Genomic DNA, 19,091 nt, shown 5'->3' on the forward strand with positions numbered 1-19,091 from the left:
CTTATGTTTCTTTTTCTAATTGCTAAAAATAGATTTTTTCATTTACATTTACTCACAAAATCGTATTTTGCATGGGGCGAAATCTCCACTTATGTATTATAGGCATTTCTTAATAATCGAATAATTCGCTTTCACTGGTTCATTTATATATAAATATGTACATATACGTATATATAAATTGTATTTGTATTATGGTTTGGCCGCTTTAAAGCAATTACCTGCTAAAAGCACGCTTGCTATCCATCAAAACTGCGTTCCGCTTTACTGTCTTGGCAGCGCACATTAGTGTTGACCGTGGGGCGGTGGCTGTGGCAAGGCTCTATCAGCAGCAACTCCAACCCCAGCAGCCGTCGCACCTCCACCATTCATCATCAACCAGAGGCTAGATTTATTATCCGTTGAACGTTGTAGCGCACTACCGCCGCCGCTGCTGCTGCTGCTGCTGTGCGTTTGATTGTTGTTGCTATGTATGGCACTACCCATAATACTAGCGCTGTTTAAACTATGCTGTTGCTGTTGTTGTTGCTGGGGCTGCTGATACTGGTGGGCTGCATGATAATGGTGATTATGTGGTTGTGGTGGATGGTTATATTGCTGCTGTTGCTGATAAGTGTGGGGATGAAGATTATTGACATTGTGATTGTTATTATTGCTACTGCTGCTGCTTGTGCTGCCGCTGTTATTCGTTGTATATCTATTGCTGCTGATGGCGTTGTTGACTGCGATAATGCCGCAGTTAACGCTTTCATAGGCACTGCCATTGCTGCCAACGCCACCGCCACTACCATTTCCATTGGATACATTCATTGGAAAATTGCTTACGTTACCCCCAGTAGTGTTGTTGTTATTGCTGCTGCCGCTGATACAACTGCTAGTTGTGGTTTTGATCTGCGATCAGTGAACGTAAAGCGTGTTAAGTACCAGCACATGGTGATTATTTTTGGCCAAAGTGACCACATAGCCTTCGGAAGTTATCTTTAAGCCGCAACAGCGCGAAACCTTTAAAAAAAGAAAATAAGAGGCATGTAAATAAAATTCAGAAGAAACTAATATACAAAATAGAATGATGTATATTTTTGTTGTTCAAAACAAGAGTAGAAAAAAATAATGACCGTGCTGACTTTGCCTACGTTTTTGTTTGAAATATTTTTCAAACATATATTTTATAATTTTAATAATATTTTGATTATTGGATTTAATTGAGCAGCTTTAGCGATTAGCGTTAGTTTATGGCTTCATAATCCACTAAAACATTTCTCTATTCTGATGCGGATTATTTCTTAATAGCATAACATATAACAATTGTGCGTGCTGATGAGCGGATGTGTTTTTGCTCGCTCTGTTATTTTTCGTTTAATTTGTCAATATGGACGATTTTTGTGGCAAATGCAATAAAGCATTCGCTAGGACTGACGCTCAGAAGGTGCCATGCAGTGGATTTTGCAGAAAAAGATTTCATCGCACTTGCTGCGAGGGTATTGTCTCTGAATACGATGTCAATCTCTTCAAAAAAAATCGAAACATTGGTTATTTGTGTCCTGACTGTGTGGTTTTACCAAGGAGATTCAGTGAAACATATGATTCGCTTCTGGCCTCTCAAAGACACTGTGTTGAGGCCATAAGGAGTGCTTTTGATGCTAAATTCAAGGAGTTATTTGCGCAATTTGATAATTTTAAATCCGAGATAAAATCTGAATTGCAAGCAATAAACATCATGGACAACAACAATGCGTCGTGCCCACAAATGTTAGTGGATGAGGTTAACTCTCTCAAAAGTGCTTTCGCTTGTTCGTCAGATGTTTTGGCGGGCAATGCAAACAATGGCAAAAGCTTGTCTACTGTCGCTTCTGTTACACCTGCTCCTGCTGCTGTCTCACCCCTACACAAGCGAATAGATACGCAATCAAAGGACAACAACATTGTGAAGTGCTTGCAAGTGTTAGTAGATGAAGTTAATTCTATCAAAAGTGCTATTGCTTGCTCGGCCAACACCTCGGCAGGCATTGTGATCAATAGCAATAGTTTTCCAACTGTTGCTCCTGAGTCTTCTAGTGCGGTCTCTCCCTCGCATATGTTGTTTCGTACTAATGATGTGAGTGCTGTGTCTACAGTTGTTTCGACGCGATCCTCACTTACTGCTAACAAAGGGTTTGTCACCAACTCGAAGCCAACAATCGGCGCAGCAGTTGAAAGTGATGCTGCTGCGCAGTCTTCTGCCGTTATTGACGTCGACGAGTCGCTGCCTGTGAATTGTGTTCAAACTGACGTTGTTAATGCTGAACTTGAAGCTGCTGATGCTGTTAATGCTACTGACGCGGGTGTGTCTGCCGCTCCTTCTCCTACCCCTTGGCGGACAGTGGAGAACAAAAGAATGAGGCAAAGTCGTAAGCCGGTGCGTGTGGTTGGATCCAATGACTGCAGTGACCTAGGTGTTGCAACTCCATTTAAGTGGTTGCATTTGTCATCTTTTTTTGCCAACAGTTTCTTGTGATAACATTATTGAGTATGTGGGGAATCACACTGGCATTGATAAGAGGCGCATTTCTTGCTACAAGCTCGTTAAAAAAGAGTCGAATCTCGAATCACTAACACACGTGAATTTTAAGCTTGGGGTCTGCGCCCACAACTTCGATAATCTGTTGAGGCCTGAGTTGTGGCCAGCAAATGTTTCTGTTCGGCCGTTCCGTTTTTTTCAAAAATTTCCGCAACAAATGCAACTGAAGTAGCTCATGCGCGCTGGCATAGTTGTTTATTATCAGAATCAGCAGACACTACAAAGCCAGTCGACAGCACTACCAGTGTGGTTGCACATAGTAAAATCAAAATTTATTTTCAAAATGTTTCTGGAATGAGAACTAAAGCTGATGTAGTCCGCAGATTGAGCTCACATTTGGATTTTGACATATTTGTAATCGTCGAAAGCTGGTTAACACCTAATTTCTTTGACTCTGAATTCTTCGATCCCGATCTATATAACGTTTATCGCAAGGACCGTGACGAAATCAGGTCGGGCCTGTCCAGAGGCGGTGGAGTGCTTATAGCAGCTCAGCGTAGATTGTGCTCGTCGATGGTTCATCTTCAAAATAATGATTCTATCCTCGAGCAGTTGTGCGTGAATGTTCGGAGTTCCTCTGAACTTCTCTTTGTATGTGTCTCTTATATTCCACCGAGCAGTTGCTTCGACATATATAGAGCGCACGTTGATAATGTTTTGAATCTCAGTTCAAGGATTGGCGAACACCACCTCTGTGTACTAGGTGACTTTAATTTGTGTAATGTATCTTGGAATAGCTTTAATAACTCCTCGTCTTTTACCGCGGTTAATGCGACTACAGACAGTGAGTTATACGTAACTGATAGTTTCCTAAGTATTGGTCTTCAACAAATTAATGGAATTATAAATAATTATAAGCGTATTTTAGATCTTATTTTCATTAGCAATAATGTAAGTTATTGGGTGTTTGAATGCCCTTCCCCAATAACCCGCGTAAATAATCATCATATTCCTATGGAGGTTCATATTAAATTTTATGTTTTCGCTACTGTTCCTCCTGAGAGATGCCGACCAACTTTTAACTTTAGTTCGTGCAATTTTGATCTCTTAAATAGCCGTTTTCATGATTATGATTGGAAACACATACTCAGCAATTTGGATGCTAACGCTGCATACAATGTTTTTAAAAGTAGTATATATGAGGCGTGTGTAGAAATAGTGCCTTTAATTACGAGGAAGTTGTATAAGTTACCATGGTACAGTAAGGATCTAAAACGACTCAAAAATCGTAAAAATAGGCTTTTTAAAAGATTTAGGGCAACTAGGTCCCAATCTGTGTTCGTCAGTTATCGGTACTGCCTTAGGAGCTTTAATGCCTTGGACAAGATTCTCTATAATAAGTTCATTAGTAAAAGTGAAGCAGACATTAAAAACAACCCTAAAGCATTTTGGAGGTTTGTAAAATCTAAGAACGCTAAGTCGAGTGTGCCGTCCTCAGTCTTTTTGAATGACAAGGAGGCCAACACACCTGCTGACGTAGCCAATCTATTCGCAGAATTTTTCTCCTCCAATTATGTCTCGGATTCTAATGTTGCTTCTGAACGGTACCCTCTTTCAGATTCTGCCCTTAACTTAGGCGCACTGCATATTTCCGAAAGTGATGTAGAAGTAGCCATCTGCTCCATAAAGCACTCTTTTAAATTGGATTCTGATGGCCTCTCAGGTGCTATGCTCAAACGGTGCCCATCGCTTGTTCAGCCATTAACAATATTGTTCAATAAATCTCTTTCGTCTGGCTACTTTATTGACGACTGGAAAAAAGCTTTCATTACACCAATCTACAAAAGTGGGAACAAAAACGACGTTTCGAATTATAGGCCTATTTCCAAACTGGGCACTGTCCCAAAAGTTTTGGAATCAGTTGTCAAACAGAAGCTCAACTTCGCAGTGAAAAGTTTAATTTGCCCTTACCAGCACGGGTTTGTTAGTGGGAGGTCAACTGTCTCCAACCTTGCTACATTCATGGAGGACTGTGTCGCTGCGATGCAGTCAGGTCTACAAGTGGACGCTGTGTACACAGACTTTTCGAAGGCGTTCGATAGAGTTTCGCATAAAGTCTTAATTAACAAGTTATCGCGATTGGGTTTTCACTCAACTTTTCTGGAATGGATTAATTCCTATCTGTCCGATAGGTGTTGTACAGTTGCTTTTGATAACATACTCTCCACTCCCTTTGTAGCTACGTCGGGTGTTCCCCAAGGCAGTATCTTGGGCCCTCTTTTATTTGTCTTATTCATAAATGATATTGGATCATGCTTCCAGTCTTCTAAGTATTTATTATATGCTGACGATCTAAAGGTTTACTCAGTAATCAGAACCTCACAAGACTCTCTTTTGCTGCAAGCTGAGCTTAATAACCTGCATTCTTGGTGCTCTCTTAATTCCTTATCTTTAAATGTTAGTAAATGTTCCTACTCCACTTTCACCAGAAAGCTTCTTACCGTTCAAACTAATTACAATATTGGGGGCCATGAACTTAGTTATGTCGCAGAGGTTAAAGACTTAGGGATTTACTTCGACTCAAAATTAACCTTCGCAACCCATATTAACTACGTAGTTTCCAAAGCTTATGCAATGCTAGCATTCGTACGTCGTAATGGTCAGTTGTTTAAGGATCCCTATACTCTGAAGCTTCTTTATGTCACGTTAGTGAGATCTAGGCTTGAGTATGCGTCTTTCATTTGGCGTCCCTATCAGGCTGTCTATATAAACCGGATTGAGAAGATTCAAAAAGTTTTTATTAAATTTGCCTTGCGTTCTCTAAAATTTTCTGAGCCTATACCTCCGTATACTTCCCGTTGTCAACTTATTAACTTAAGTTCGTTAAATACTAGGCGTTCTTTCCTAGCAGCCTCTTTTGTGGCCAAAATATTGGAGGGCACAGTCGATTGTCCTAATCTTTTGGATAAGTTAGCATTAAACGTCCCGTCTCATAATTTGCGTCGTGTTTCTTTATTCTACCTGGGATTTCCTAAATCTAACTATGTAAAATTCTCGCCTTTGTTCAGAACCCTTTCTGAGCTAAATGAGCTCTCTGAATATGACCCGTCTCTCTCATTTGGAACAGTTCGTTTTGTCCTACTTAATTATTTTAGGTAGTATATAAGCTCTCTTGTTTTATAGTCAGTAAGGATTTATTCCATTTGATTAAATAAATAAATAAATAAATAAATAAATAAATAAATAATTTTACAGTCATTTATCTAAGATCAGGTGAATCATTTGCACATTATTTATGTTTTGACTCAATTTTCACTTACCTTAACATGAGGACACTCAAATTCTGATTGTAAAATACCATCACGCGAATAGCAGGCCACATGGAAGCGATTGCCATGCGAGTCACCAATCAAAATATCACCAGCATTTGAAATATCGATGCCATTGGGGAAGCAAGTGACCTTCTCATTACCAATGCGATATTGGAAAGTACCATCCTCCTGGAAGACAGCAACGCAGTGACCTTTGAAGTCGCACACATAAAAATCGTTATCTAGAGAAAACATTAAAACAATAATTATTAGTCAGTTGACAGACTGAGTTAAGTTAAAAATATTAAGTTACAATTTTTTATTACACTTTACCTCGTATGGCAATATCTGAGGGTTCACGCATGTAATCACTGCAATCGAACCAACGCACCAATTCACCATCCTCTGATATGACGAATACTGTTGGTGAGACACTGTCTACAGCCACAATATGACCCTTTGAAGTTACGGCCAAGCCAGCGACAATATCGATATATCTGTCACAAGTATTAAAATAGGGTAATTAGTAATTTTATCTTAAGCAAATTTTCATCTAAAACACTTTCTCTCAACATACCTAATGGCAATCTTTCGCATAAAATGTCCACACTTTGAGAAGATCTGCATGCGCGAACGTTCGTTGCCGCGATCGCAGACGACAAATTTGCCATTTGTGTGCATGACGGCCACTTTACGTGGATACCATAGTTGGCCTTCCTCTTTGCCGGGTACACCAAATTGGAATTTAAGTGTGCCAGTTTTGTCAAACACTTCGATGCGATGATTATTTGTATCGGCAACGATAATTTCCTCGTCAACGCCCAAACAAAAACCATGTGGAGAATTAAATTGACCCTTTGAGGTGCCAAGTGAACCAAATTTGCAACGAATCTGCATGGGTGTAGCTTTGTTACGTCCGGTAACGATGTTGGTTGTGCCCGGTGCGGCGCCAGCATGAAAATTTGTAATGGACATTTCGTCGACGGGTCCAGCACCGAGTGGCCCTAGAGTTGAGAGGCTGGGCGATGTGGCTGCGGGTAGGCAGAAATCTGGTAATATACAATCAATTCCGGGTGAAGCTCCGCTCGATAAAAGCTGATTCATGTCTGTGTGAAAATCTACTTGTATTATGCCAACAACAACAGAAAACGAAACGACGTGGTAAATAATATACGACGTGGTGTAGTGGGTCGGCAAACACATTGACATTGTTTTTTTTTATGTTTTTTTTTTAGTTTTTTTTTATTCATATATATATATTTTTGTTTTGATATTTGTTTGGTGGATTTGTGTGGATGGTGTGGCAAGTAGGCAGAGCGGAATCAAGCGGAGCGATGCGTAAGGACGTTTGGCAAATTTTGAAGGGATTTGGTGGTTATAATAGTAGTGATTGTGGTGGTGGTTGTTTGGAAGTCGTGTGGAAGCCATTTAAAAATCATATATAACAAAGAAAGGATAAAAAGGTAAAAAGAAATAAAGAAAATCAGGAAAAACATACATTACCAAATTCTAAGTAACTTAAAATATAGACGAACTTAAGTTTTAAACATCAACTTTCATGAATTGTGGTGTCAAAAGCAATTATTTATACTTTAAGTGTAAATAAGTTTCGTAATAATGAAAAAACAATAGAAAAGAAGTCAGTTGTAAATGTAGTAAAAATAGCTATGGTTGAAAATCATGAAAAGCTCGAAAACAAGCAACTTAATAATCATTCTACACATTTATAAAATTGATTGTGTGCATATACAAAAAGACGAACGGAGAGACATAACCTTATGTGTGCTATAGACAAGTATGTATGTATATAGATTTCTTACTGGCGTCCCTAAATTGGAGCGCTAAGCGTTGCGTTTTCCATTGTCAACGAGTGTCCCCAAATCAACGCGGCGTAATTTTTGACGTTTTTTCATTTCCTCTCGTTTTTATTCTAGATTCCTCTTTCACTTTTTTGGCCTTTCCCTTTCTTTACGTCTTCTGCATCCCATTTCAAAACGTAACGCCGTCAAAAATAAAAAATCCATTTACTCGGCTCTAGCGCCGCGTTATTATGGGATGCTTCATACATATTGTACGCTCATGAGGATTTTTGACAGTTGTTTGGCGCTTGACGCGCCAATTCAGGGACGGCAGTTATGCCTGTACAAGTACTATTTTAATGAGCCAAACCTATACACTCTTCCAAAACAAATTTGCTGTGCGTACTTAAAAAGTGCAATATTCTAACGATGCTACATATATTTTAAATAGATATTTCCAACTCAAAAGTGCAATAAAACTATCTGTTAGGTAATGAAGGTCATAGTGTGTAGGTGCAATGGTACGAATTAATATATAAAAATTAATATCTTTAAACAGGAGAACACCCAATTTCACACAATGCAATTCCATAGCATAAATTCTTCATATCTACTCACCATTGTTATTGAGCCCCATTTTTGCAAGCGCTTGTAAATTATTAAAAGCGCGCTGATCACCCGATAGTATATCTGCTAGAGAAATTTGCTGATTTTGCGACGACGATGCCGGTACCACAGCCTGGTGGTGACCTCCAGCGCCAGCCGGTGGGCCCACCAAAGCTTCGTTTAGAGTAACATCTGGGGTCGCCTCAGTGAGGCTGGCAAGGCGGGACAAATTATATTCAAGAATACTGTTGTAAGCGCTTGGTGGCGGTGCTCCACCGCCAACACCAGCCCCACTTGACGGACCATTAAGTCCAGCATTGAGTGTGGTATTAAGTCCGCCGTTCATGCCGTTCATACCGCCACCACCACCGCTGAGACCGCTTAGGCTTTGACCCAGAGATGCATTTATGCTATTGCCCAAAGCATTGCTATTCAAACCAACATTTAAATTGTTACCAGCGCCACTAAGTGGATTAACGCCGGCAGCATTGTGACCATGACCGTGACCATGACCATGAGCTTGACCTTGACCTTGATTGTGGCCATGCAAAGATGCGTGCCCACCTGTGAGTGCATTTAATCCGCCTCCAAGTGCCGACCCTGGCATTCCGACACTATTGACGCAGTTAACACCACTATCAAAGCCCCGAACACCATTAACACCATGTATTGGTGGCTGAGTTGGTGGTGGCTGTGGTACTTGTTGTTGCGAAATTTGGTGATGCAAAGTGGGTGGCGGTTGATGAGGTGGTGAATCTGGTGTTAGTACATTGGGCATGAGAAATCCATTGCCGAGTACGGAGAAGTCACCATCGAAAGAGCTCTGCATGGATGTAGGCAGCGATATTGGGCTGCTAGCAGTAACTGAACTGCCGCCGGCTAGTTGACTTTGCGAGCCACAAGTATTCATTCCACCGCTGCGGCTGCTCATCATGGTGGGTGGCATGCCGGGTAAGGTTGGTGGTGGTGTGCTCTCCTTCGGCGAGGGTGGTGTCGATTCAGTGCGGAATTTACCAAACGTCTCCCGGGCGACTTGTTCGAACTTCTCCGCCTTTGTGTCGAATGTCAGCGAGTAGTTAATGTCACACTTTGGTGTACTATTGATGAGATTTATAAACTGAGCACTAATTAGCTTCTTCATGGAGAGAAATTCGGCGGCATTGGCCTGGTCCAGTACGCGCATTGTAAATTTGCAGGTGCTATCGATTTTACCCATGGTGTTTTCAATGTTCTGAAGCAAATCCATTACTTTTAGCTCACGTTCTGAATGCAATTTACCAAGTTCGGTAAGCGATTGGTCCCGGCATTTCTCCAAAATCTTCTTGTAGTTTTGGTAGGTCTCATCGATGCGGGCGCGAGCCGAATCATGTTGAGTTTGGAGCTCAGTGAGAGCGCTTGACAGATTTGAAGCGGCAGCATCGCAATATTGCACCTAAAACGAGAATTCGTTAGGACGCAGGATTTTCGCATAAACATAAAGCGCAATTTTGCATCACCTAGCAATATAGTTTCATTATCGAATTATTGGCATTATGCACTTATCGATAACATTATCAATAATTTTAACGATATCGTATTGAACTCGTTATCGAATTATTGGCATTATGCACTTATCGATAACACTATTGATGATTTTAACGATATCGTATTGAATTATTTGCCGTTATTTTGCAAAATATGTACATTAGGGATGTTAATTTTTCAGCGTTTTTCGATCCCGGAAATTTTGGGATGTCGGTACCACAATCCCGGGATACCGGAATTAGTCTCGGGATTTAGATATTCATTACTTTTCAACTTAAATCGAAAAAATTGCTTCTATATTGTTTGAGCTCTCCTACCATAAAATAAATAATAAATAAATGGGTTTGAAACCTACTTTTTTATTTAAAGTGGCGTTTTTATTTTTTTCTATCTGATACCAGGATTTATTTTAAAGGATTTTGTAATTATTTATTTCATTTTTTAAGCTCATAATGTTGGAAGGACAAAATTCGAGGATGTTATCGAGTTTATGTAAGTCCTAAGCATATAATTTTAAAATGATATTTTCAATACTTACCAGTCATTCTGCACCAAAAACTCGAATCTGTTTGAAGTATACAGGATTTCCTCTTTAATTTGATACCCATACTTTATCGTTTTTGAACTACTGACGTCAAGAACGAAAAACTAAAAACGCAATTTTACTATATTTGGCCCATGGTTTCGCGATATATTGATATTTGTGTTTTAAATTTTCTATCTCGCGGTGTTTAATGTATAATGAGCTAGACATTTATTAAAACTATTATCCCGGGATTAACATTCCTAATGTACATATATTAGTCGACATTAGTGTTGATTTGTATATCGCCGCTGCGCCAACAAAAACGGTTATGTGATTTTTGTCAATTTTTTTTTATTGCATATTTTATTAATGATATATATTCAGAACATTATGTATTTGCCGTTCTCTTATATAACTTTTGGTTTAGAAGGCGAGGTAAAAAACCTGGGGAAGCACCAGATTAAAATAACAAATGAAAATTAAGTTTTGCTATCGTTAAATTTATTAGTATCATTGATATTTTTACTGCGAAAATTGCTATTATCGGCATATGTACATACATGCATACATACACACGGTACCCTTATCTGCAAATCTTGCTTCCAGTGAAATCTTAGAGAATTCGTTAAGAAATAGTATTTCCCTTTTGGAGTTTTTTGGCAAGATGATGAAAATAGTTCTGCGTTGTGAAGAATTTTTTCAGAATGTTCTTTAAGAAATCGTGCAGAAATTTCTTCACGAGTTCGCGTCATGTCAACCACTTTATATGATTTTCTTTAAAGATTCGTAAATAAATCATTACAGACTTCGGAATACACTTCCGATCTTCCTTAAAATTTCGTTAAGATTTTCGGAACTTCGATTTACTGGGTTAATGCATCTTAATCAATCAAAAAGTGATTTTTGGATCTTTAGTTAGTTACGGCATTTTGTTTTTCAATGACGATATATTATATATATTATTATTATTTATATATTAAAATAACGATATGGCTGTTATATCGATTATTATTTAATGTCATTGGTTTCACTCGATATTGTTATTCGTATCGGGTCTTTAATCTAATTTGAACTACATAATTTTGTACTTATGTAAATATTTGTATTCGTATTTAAATTAACGTTTTCCAATAAAAAAAATAATAATTAACGATAGAAAAACTAACCTTTGATTTGGCTTCCTTCATCAAGTTCTCTACGTCAACGCGCACAGATTTTTCGGCCATAGCGATCACATCGTAATGATGCTCACTGCCTTTATGATCGGCAATCAAACAATCATTGCAAACGGGTATTTGGCAATTGAAGCAATAATATTTCAGATTTTCAGCAGTATGAACATTACAGAAAAGCGGCTTATGGATGGTCAATGGCTTGTCAGCTGTAGCCTTCTGCAAGTCCTCAAGCTTGACAACTTCGTGATTCTCAAAGCAGCGCATATACTTATGAGCATTATCACAGCCGCCGCACAAGAAATTAGCGCAATCACTGCAGCGTGAAATAGCTTTCTCCTTACTCTTGCATGAAGTGCACGACAACTGCTCCGATTCGATGGTGGAAAGATCAAGAATGTTGGTTAAGATATAATCGCAAGTCAACGATTCGATACCCTTGGAGCCGACCTAAACGTAAGGAAAGCACATTTATAAACACAACAGTACAAAAAAACAAACAGTATGAGATATGATGGATTTCAACACTTGCTAAAAAAATTGAAATAGGAAATGAAAATTCGGCGCCATAAGAACCAGGGAAGTGGTGTTCAGTGGTATATAAGGCGTTAAACCTATCTTATACCACTTAACATTTGTACTTTCCACTTCATTCTTACGACACTTTGCGCTGTCTTCTCTATTTATTAGAAGGAAACTCATGCCTAGAAAAATAAATATATTTTTAGGCGCATTTTTTCTTCCAAGAAATAAAAAAAAAATTAAAACTGAGAAATTTAGAATTATTATCAAATATTACGCAAGAAATTTTAATAAATTCAGACATTCCAAACCAAAACTCACCATAGTTACTTGTTTGCAAGTGGGACACTCGATAACAGGCTTCAATGGCATTAGCTCTCCTGCAGTCGAAGTAGTTGACGAAGCCGATGATGAATTGCCGTTAGAATCGTCTGTGATCAGTTTTACTAAACACGATTCGCAAAAGACATGGAGGCATGACAGCACACGAGGAGTTACTAAGCGCGAGCTGCAAGTAAAACAACAAAAATTATGAGGCCCAAAATCACAGTTTTAATATAAATTCATTTCTGTTTACCTGCAAATCTTGCAATTCTTGTCCATGCCATCAGCGCCCAACGAACCACATGAATCCTCAAGCGAGCCCGATTCCAAATCGCTACCCTTATTTTCGAACACCTCACTAAACATATTGCCTGCAAGCGAAGACGAACGCGATGACACGCTCTTATGCTCGCAAGTAGTTGCACCTACGTTGCCGTTGAACTCACGAGACGACAACGTTGAATTGCCACTTCCAAGCGGCTCAGTGTCCATGTCAAGTGTCAGTGAACTTACAAGCTTCTCAACGATGGAATTAACAGCAACACCGGTAGCCGTAACGCTGGAGGCGCCTGCAGAGTTGTTACCGCCGCTTAAAATGTTACCGGTGATGGCTGCGGAGGCGGGAGCAGCCGAGGGCAGCAGTTGATTTTCAGCACAGGTGCTTTTGCCGAAATCCGACTCCAATGTTGACACCAGCGAGATATCAGCAATTGAGGCGGCGGCGGTGGCAACAGCACTACCGGCGGAAGAATCGGATGTAGTCGAGGTGATATCAGCAGAGGTATTGGTGGTAGCCGGATCAAAGGTGGAAATGGCGGTGATGGTAGAGATTGGTTGTTCCTCGAGGGATGCCATAAGTGGCGTTTACGTTTGAGTTTTTTTTTTTTCAAAATATGAAAATCGGACAATTAGCGTTGCTGCGTAGGCAAAATGTTCACGCGCTGATCGTTGACAAATTGAGTGGATTTAAGCGCAGTACTGTCTGCGTGCAGAGCGTGCGTGTATTTAAGCGCAAGAGTTCAAAATTGCACAAGTTTCCGTGAAGTGTGTGAATCTTAATATATGTATATATTTTTTATTTATTCACTATGTTTGTAAGTATTTTTTTTTTTTTACTATACAGCGGCAAAAACGGAAGTTGGAGTTTCGGTGATTGGTTTTAGGTAATTGCGGCAAATGCCGTATTCTTTTAAATAGATATATATTTAGGATTTTTTTTAATTTTTAGATAAATTTTGTGGTTTTCCCCTTATTCAAGTTGAAGTTTGATTAGTGTTGTTCAGAGATTTTGATATCCTTGTTTGTTGTTGTTGATTTTGTGAGTGACTTCCTTTTTTTTTTTTTGAATACCTTTGTGTTTTAAGGGCTTGGCTTTGGTTTTTTGTTATTTTAATTTTAAAATAATACAAATATGGCGCTCGTATCTTTTCAAGTTATGAGAATATATGTTTGTAAATGACCAGGTCGACACGATTTCATAAACTAAAACGATGAATATATATACATATATATATATATTTATGTGTATGTATATATATAAGTAGTAAAAGCGATAACAAGAATAATGCGCGAAAAGTTTCGGATACGTGGGAACAATGTTGCTTCTAAACGGCTTTCGATAAAGAATATGCAAAATAACGCTGGAAAAATATTTGTCGTATATGTATATATCGTCAATTAGTAAAATGGCTTGTTTTGCGAGTAAAGTCTTAATAGAATAGAAGATTTATGTATGCACGCCAGCTGATACGTCGAATTCTGATGTCGTCGTCCACTAATATTCAATAGTCTCCTCCAAAAGCATACGAATATTTAGTGGATTCTTTTATTTGATTATTTTTAGGGTTTCAGCTCAGCGATTGGCAATGTTCATATTCATTTGTATTTTTTTTTTTTGTTTTTGGTATTATTATTTTCGCTTTAAAATGGCGCCTTTTCAGACTTCTTTGCAGCCACTGCTGGCACTATATATTTCCGCACGAAAATCCAAAAGCGGATTTAAGCACAAATTGAAGCCTCTTATGGGCGTCGTTGAGATTGAGATTTTTTTCAGTACGCAGCGCGTGTTTGACCTCACACTTGGGCTAGTTAATCTCGTTCTTTCCGCCTTTTCGCGTTTTTATTTAATTTTTTACTTGTTTTTTATTTTTATTTTATTTACCAACAAAAAGTTGGTATTTGCACAAAGTTCGTTTTTGTTGTTTTTTAGTTTGAACTTATTTGTGTTTTGTTATACATATATATGATTTAAAATAAAATATTGTAATGTATATTATTAAGTGTATAATTAAAATATTTGTTTTTTTTTTATTTAAAACTGGTTTAAATTTGCTTTTTGAGTGCTCCTTTCAGCGTCGCACAATAAATTCCTTCGCTCCTTCGTCTTTTGCACTTTGCTTCTCTTTTCACGTGCGATCGATCACCGCTTCCTGATTAGTATTTTTTTTTCTACGTTAATAAATTATTCAATACTATTCAGTTATATGTGTATATAGAGTTGTAGAATCGTAATTATTGTTCACACATTGGTATTTTTCCAACCAACTAAATTTGTGGTGGTTGTGTTGGTTGCAGTTGCGCAATTGCAGCAGCTGGTTAGACGCTGTTGCTGTACTTCTTCCGCGCTCAGGGATTTCAAGCGAAAAATAGTTTTTTGGGTGGTCTGTGCATATAACCAATTTTGGATGATTGATGAATGAATTGGTCCGGTCCGCTGGTTGATATTTGTAGTTTGAAGATATGCTCAAGACCTAAGTTGTTAAGCACACCAACGGCTGCTTTATGACTTCCAATTTCTCCTCTTACCAAACGCTTTTTGATCACTGCGTTATCAGGAGACTACTCTTCCTTTTTCTTGTTCGAAAATCACACTGACCTGTCGTCTTTCGTCTTCTTTTTGCTACCACTTTCGTGTACGCTTTGTGTAATAAATACTCAGTTTATGTAGCCGCTTCTGCTGTTGATATAGCTGGGGTCTTTAGTGAACAGTCTATTGAACACCCAATATCTGGAAAATTATTAGAAAAAATACAACTTGAGTTTTTTATTCTTTACTTGTGTTTTCATATAATTTTATTGTATCTTTTTAAATAAGAAACGAACATTTTTTCAAAATATTAATGGCCTATGGAGTTTTATATTGACTACTGCGATTTTTTTTAATATATCGACGGCAAGTATAAGCTGCCTATTAAACATTGAATCCGGCGTACTTGTTGGAAAATATTCTAGTTGGCGTTTAAATGTCACTTTGACGGTCTTTCAAATGCGCCTAATATTGTGTGAGGGATGTGTAGAAAGTAATTTTATTATAGAGTGTGGATTTTCTTATTGAGTGGTTATTGCTATTTGTACCAGTATACAAACAGATCCACAGACAAAAAAAGAGACATTTGATTTTCCAATAAAAGGAGCACAGAAACTAAGAATATTCCTAGAAAAAATACTAACAAATATTTATGTATAATATATTAGTATTATGTGTAGTACCAATACTGCACTACAAAAAATTTTTTTTAAGACTGAGAATTCTTTTTTGTCTTTCCTCTCATACTAATTGATAAAAAGTTCAAAAATTGAACAGAAACACTGCTTAAATACTGGAAGCAAAATGTCGCAGATATCCTCTGGACCTTAAATTATTAAAATAATGATAAATTCATCAGTGTTCTTACAAAAGTGAAAAAAAGCTCTTAATAAGAAATTTTCAGTATCATATTGTGTACATACATATGTTTGTATGTATGTATGTACAGTGTTTGCCAGTTATATTTATTTATTAACTAGATCGCCCGCACGCGCTTCGCTGACTGTATGAAATTTCTGCGTGCTACATTAGGTGGAATTTATTTCAATTAAACTCAACATACTTAAACTGCGAAAAACACGAGACGTTAAATTTTTTTAACCACCTTCAAAATATTTTCAAACGAAAACTTTCTTAGACGACTCTGTTGTGATATTTTTTCTTACTTAAATTTAGTTTAGTATTGAAGCCATTTTAATTTATAAAAGTTTGGCAACCTTTGTAAAAAACCACTTTCCTCTGATACTCATATTGCGATACATTCATATGTATACAAATTACCTAATTCCCATAATTCACTAAAAATTCTACATACTCAAGGTGAACATTTATTAACACTCTTACGTTATTTAATTTATTATAGTTATTAGTTTATAATTCTCTTAATTAAAGTAGCATTTGATTTATTTTTCGAACAGGTGGCAACAGGTGGTAGTTTAGTTCTAAAAAACTAAACGGTAAGTTTTAGCGATTTGAAACTTGCACTTTAAATAGAACGGCCTAAAAACTGCATACCCGAAAATTTTCTAAATACTTATTCTGATTAAAAATTTGGAAATTTCGATGACAATTTTTTTAAGTTTGATTATTTTTTTGGAAATTTGTGCAAGCTTTGAAACGCTTATTTATGTGGTTTCTGGTATAGATTCAATTATATTTTATATTACAATTATTAAAAATAAATAAACATAAGTTGTACACAACTCAGTGGGAATTTAGTTGCTAATTAGTTGAACGCAGGTGTATAAAAGGTTCATTTAAAAAAAACTTAATACTACAAACGCTATTTACCACTTAATATAGCAAGCTTACTTTAAGTTACTTTTAAAAACACCACTATACCGACCACTATATTCATAAGCAAAAATCCAAAACAAATTTTTCAATAAGTAAGTAAGTAAAAAAGGCTGCTAAGCCGTGGTCCAATTTTTTTACTCTTGCATTTGGTACATTTATTCCACTTATGTACATATATCGTTTTGAATACATTTATTTATTAAGAGTACAAGAAGAAATCACAAAAAGAATCCCTTCGCGAAAACGAAGTGCACATACCCTGCAGGGAAACCCCGAACTGGTGAACCAAATTTGTAGTTCCGTACTAGATCTTTATCGCCAAAAATGGACCAGTCCGATAGTAACTAGATTCCCAACAGTCCATTCTATTTCACTTTTTCTATTAGAATCTATATCTATATCTAAGGTGACGAATTTAGATCTGGGTGGAACTATCGAAAAAGGGATGCAGCGGTGAGCTTGTTTACTTTACAAAGATACGTGTTTGGCGGATTTTTTGTTCATATGCGCTTCCATTCTGCACTTCGCAGATGCTTTTTCATAGCTTGGTACAACAAAACAAAAATTTGTATCAACATTTGAACATCTTGGGAAACTGCAAACCCAGCTACAGCCAAAGGTACGTAATCCTTTATTTCATTCATTATATTCAAACTAATTTAATTTCAAATTGAAAACACATTTCTTTGAAAATAGTTTAAAATCGCACACACGGAAGAACCAAAAACATTGAAAAATCATGATACTTTTTTCTTTCGTCTGTCGAGTTTAGAACTGGTTCGGAACTATAGGTTTTAGGACTAGTTCGAAACTATGGAAAAAGGGATGCATCGGTGGGCAACTGATGGGTATTTCCAAACTGGTGTTACCTGAAGCTCGTATGACAAAATGTTAAAAAAAAGAATTGAAAAAGTCAAAATTTTAGACTTTTCTAGATTTACACAGCAATTAAATGGGAAGAAAACATGCATTTTATGTGGACCGTACTTTTTATTTTGATACCAGTACCACCAAATGTGAATCAAATCAGAGCACAAATACGGTTTTTCAAAATATCTCGACCCTGGCGCCACCTAACAAGACCATTTTTGGCAAAAATGCAGCCAAATCCCGCTCTAAATAAGTTAGATATACACCTTTTAATTTTTTTTTACGCGGTCGACTTTTCGCTGGAAAAACTCATATGTAAGTACATACATACATATGTATGTATGTAGGTATGCATGTACATTCATATGAACAAGTGTATCGGGGAGGAATCATCCAAATACAATTAAAATTTAGTCTGCACTCGAAACCTCAATTAAAAATATTAAACGCATGAAACTAAAGCATGTTTAATGTAAATTTGAGAGTTTGCACGCAACCAAAAACATGCAAAGAATTCAAAGAGTGGGGCGCCATATCTATATTTTTACAGGCATACATACATATGTACATATGTTCATATGTGCACCAGTGGTCTGCACAATTATGTTAGTATCGTACGAGTACCGTATTAACTAAATGCTAAGACAGAAGGCAATGTTGATCTGGATTAACGGCGCGGAAATTGTGCAGTAAAAATTTGTATTTTGATTTTGATTTGCGAATGATGAGCAACTTATTGTCGAAATTTTGTTCCTCGAACGCTTGATGTAGGCAGAGTTGTCCAAATTTTCGCGTAGAACGTGATACTCTTTCATAAAAAGTAGCACTGCCGCATTAAGTGCAGCTCGAATACACCCATGACGATGTCACGGTTGTGAAAATTCGGCGATGCCAAATTTACTGTTAAATAGCGTGTACTAGCATAATCGTACAGGTCTCTAGTGTGTATGTATGTACATACAGTTGAACACCATCAAATTTTGTATGGTCTATAATTTACCACTTGCCATTGCGATCCCTCACCATAATGCAATTAAATACTGTTTATTTATTTTATTAAAAATGCAAGATGTTAAATAAATTCTGCCTTTGCAAAGTCAGGAGTAGATACAACAAAAAAAAAATGAAAGAAATTGAGATTCATATATAGTGTTGAATATATCATTTTGGACCAAATTCAAAATGATATTGCTTGCCACGTATGTTTATTTATTAATTTTTAAGATTTTAAATTAAAATACAGTTCATTCCTTAATAACACCATTTTTTCACCAGTTTTTCTTTGAAAAATATCAGCTATAAAAAATTTTCAAGTCTAAAAGAACAATTCTAGTATTTTG

General features: G+C 37.2%; 1 protein-coding gene across 2 annotated transcripts; it reads right to left on the reverse strand.

Moving 5' to 3' along the window:
* Nucleotides 1-702: 702 nt before the first annotated feature.
* LOC118751750 (brain tumor protein-like) lies at nt 703-14,465 on the reverse strand. 2 transcript variants are annotated; one of them, XM_036486567.1, is made up of 8 exons: nt 12,532-14,465; nt 12,276-12,462; nt 11,427-11,882; nt 8,223-9,642; nt 6,383-6,836; nt 6,139-6,302; nt 5,815-6,047; nt 703-999 (listed from the first exon to the last, which is right to left on the reverse strand). In XM_036486567.1, the coding sequence occupies exons 1-8, from the start codon at nt 13,131-13,133 to the stop codon at nt 895-897; spliced, it is 3,621 nt and encodes a 1,206-aa protein (XP_036342460.1). In that variant the 5' UTR covers nt 13,134-14,465; the 3' UTR covers nt 703-894. The 2 variants fall into 2 exon arrangements, with proteins under 2 accessions (XP_036342460.1, XP_036342459.1); XM_036486566.1 differs by having other exon boundaries at nt 6,383-6,923.
* Nucleotides 14,466-19,091: the final 4,626 nt, after the last annotated feature.

The sequence above is a fragment of the Rhagoletis pomonella genome, unplaced genomic scaffold (genome assembly GCF_013731165.1).
Source record: "Rhagoletis pomonella isolate Grant_MI unplaced genomic scaffold, Rhpom_1.0 Rhpom_scaffold_00957, whole genome shotgun sequence".
NCBI lineage: Eukaryota > Metazoa > Arthropoda > Insecta > Diptera > Tephritidae > Rhagoletis > Rhagoletis pomonella.

What these genes read in the sequence shown, in the direction of transcription:
- LOC118751750 (XM_036486566.1), bottom strand. Translation starts at nt 13,133, where the DNA reads ATGGCATCCCTCGAGGAACAACCAATCTCTACCATCACCGCCATTTCC. An exon ending in AAGAATTGCAAGATTTGCAG is followed by an intron (nt 12,463 to 12,531) that starts GTAAACAGAAAT and finishes TTTTACTTGCAG; the next exon opens with CTCGCGCTTAGTAACTCCTC. An exon ending in CTTGCAAACAAGTAACTATG is followed by an intron (nt 11,883 to 12,275) that starts GTGAGTTTTGGT and finishes CCTTACGTTTAG; the next exon opens with GTCGGCTCCAAGGGTATCGA.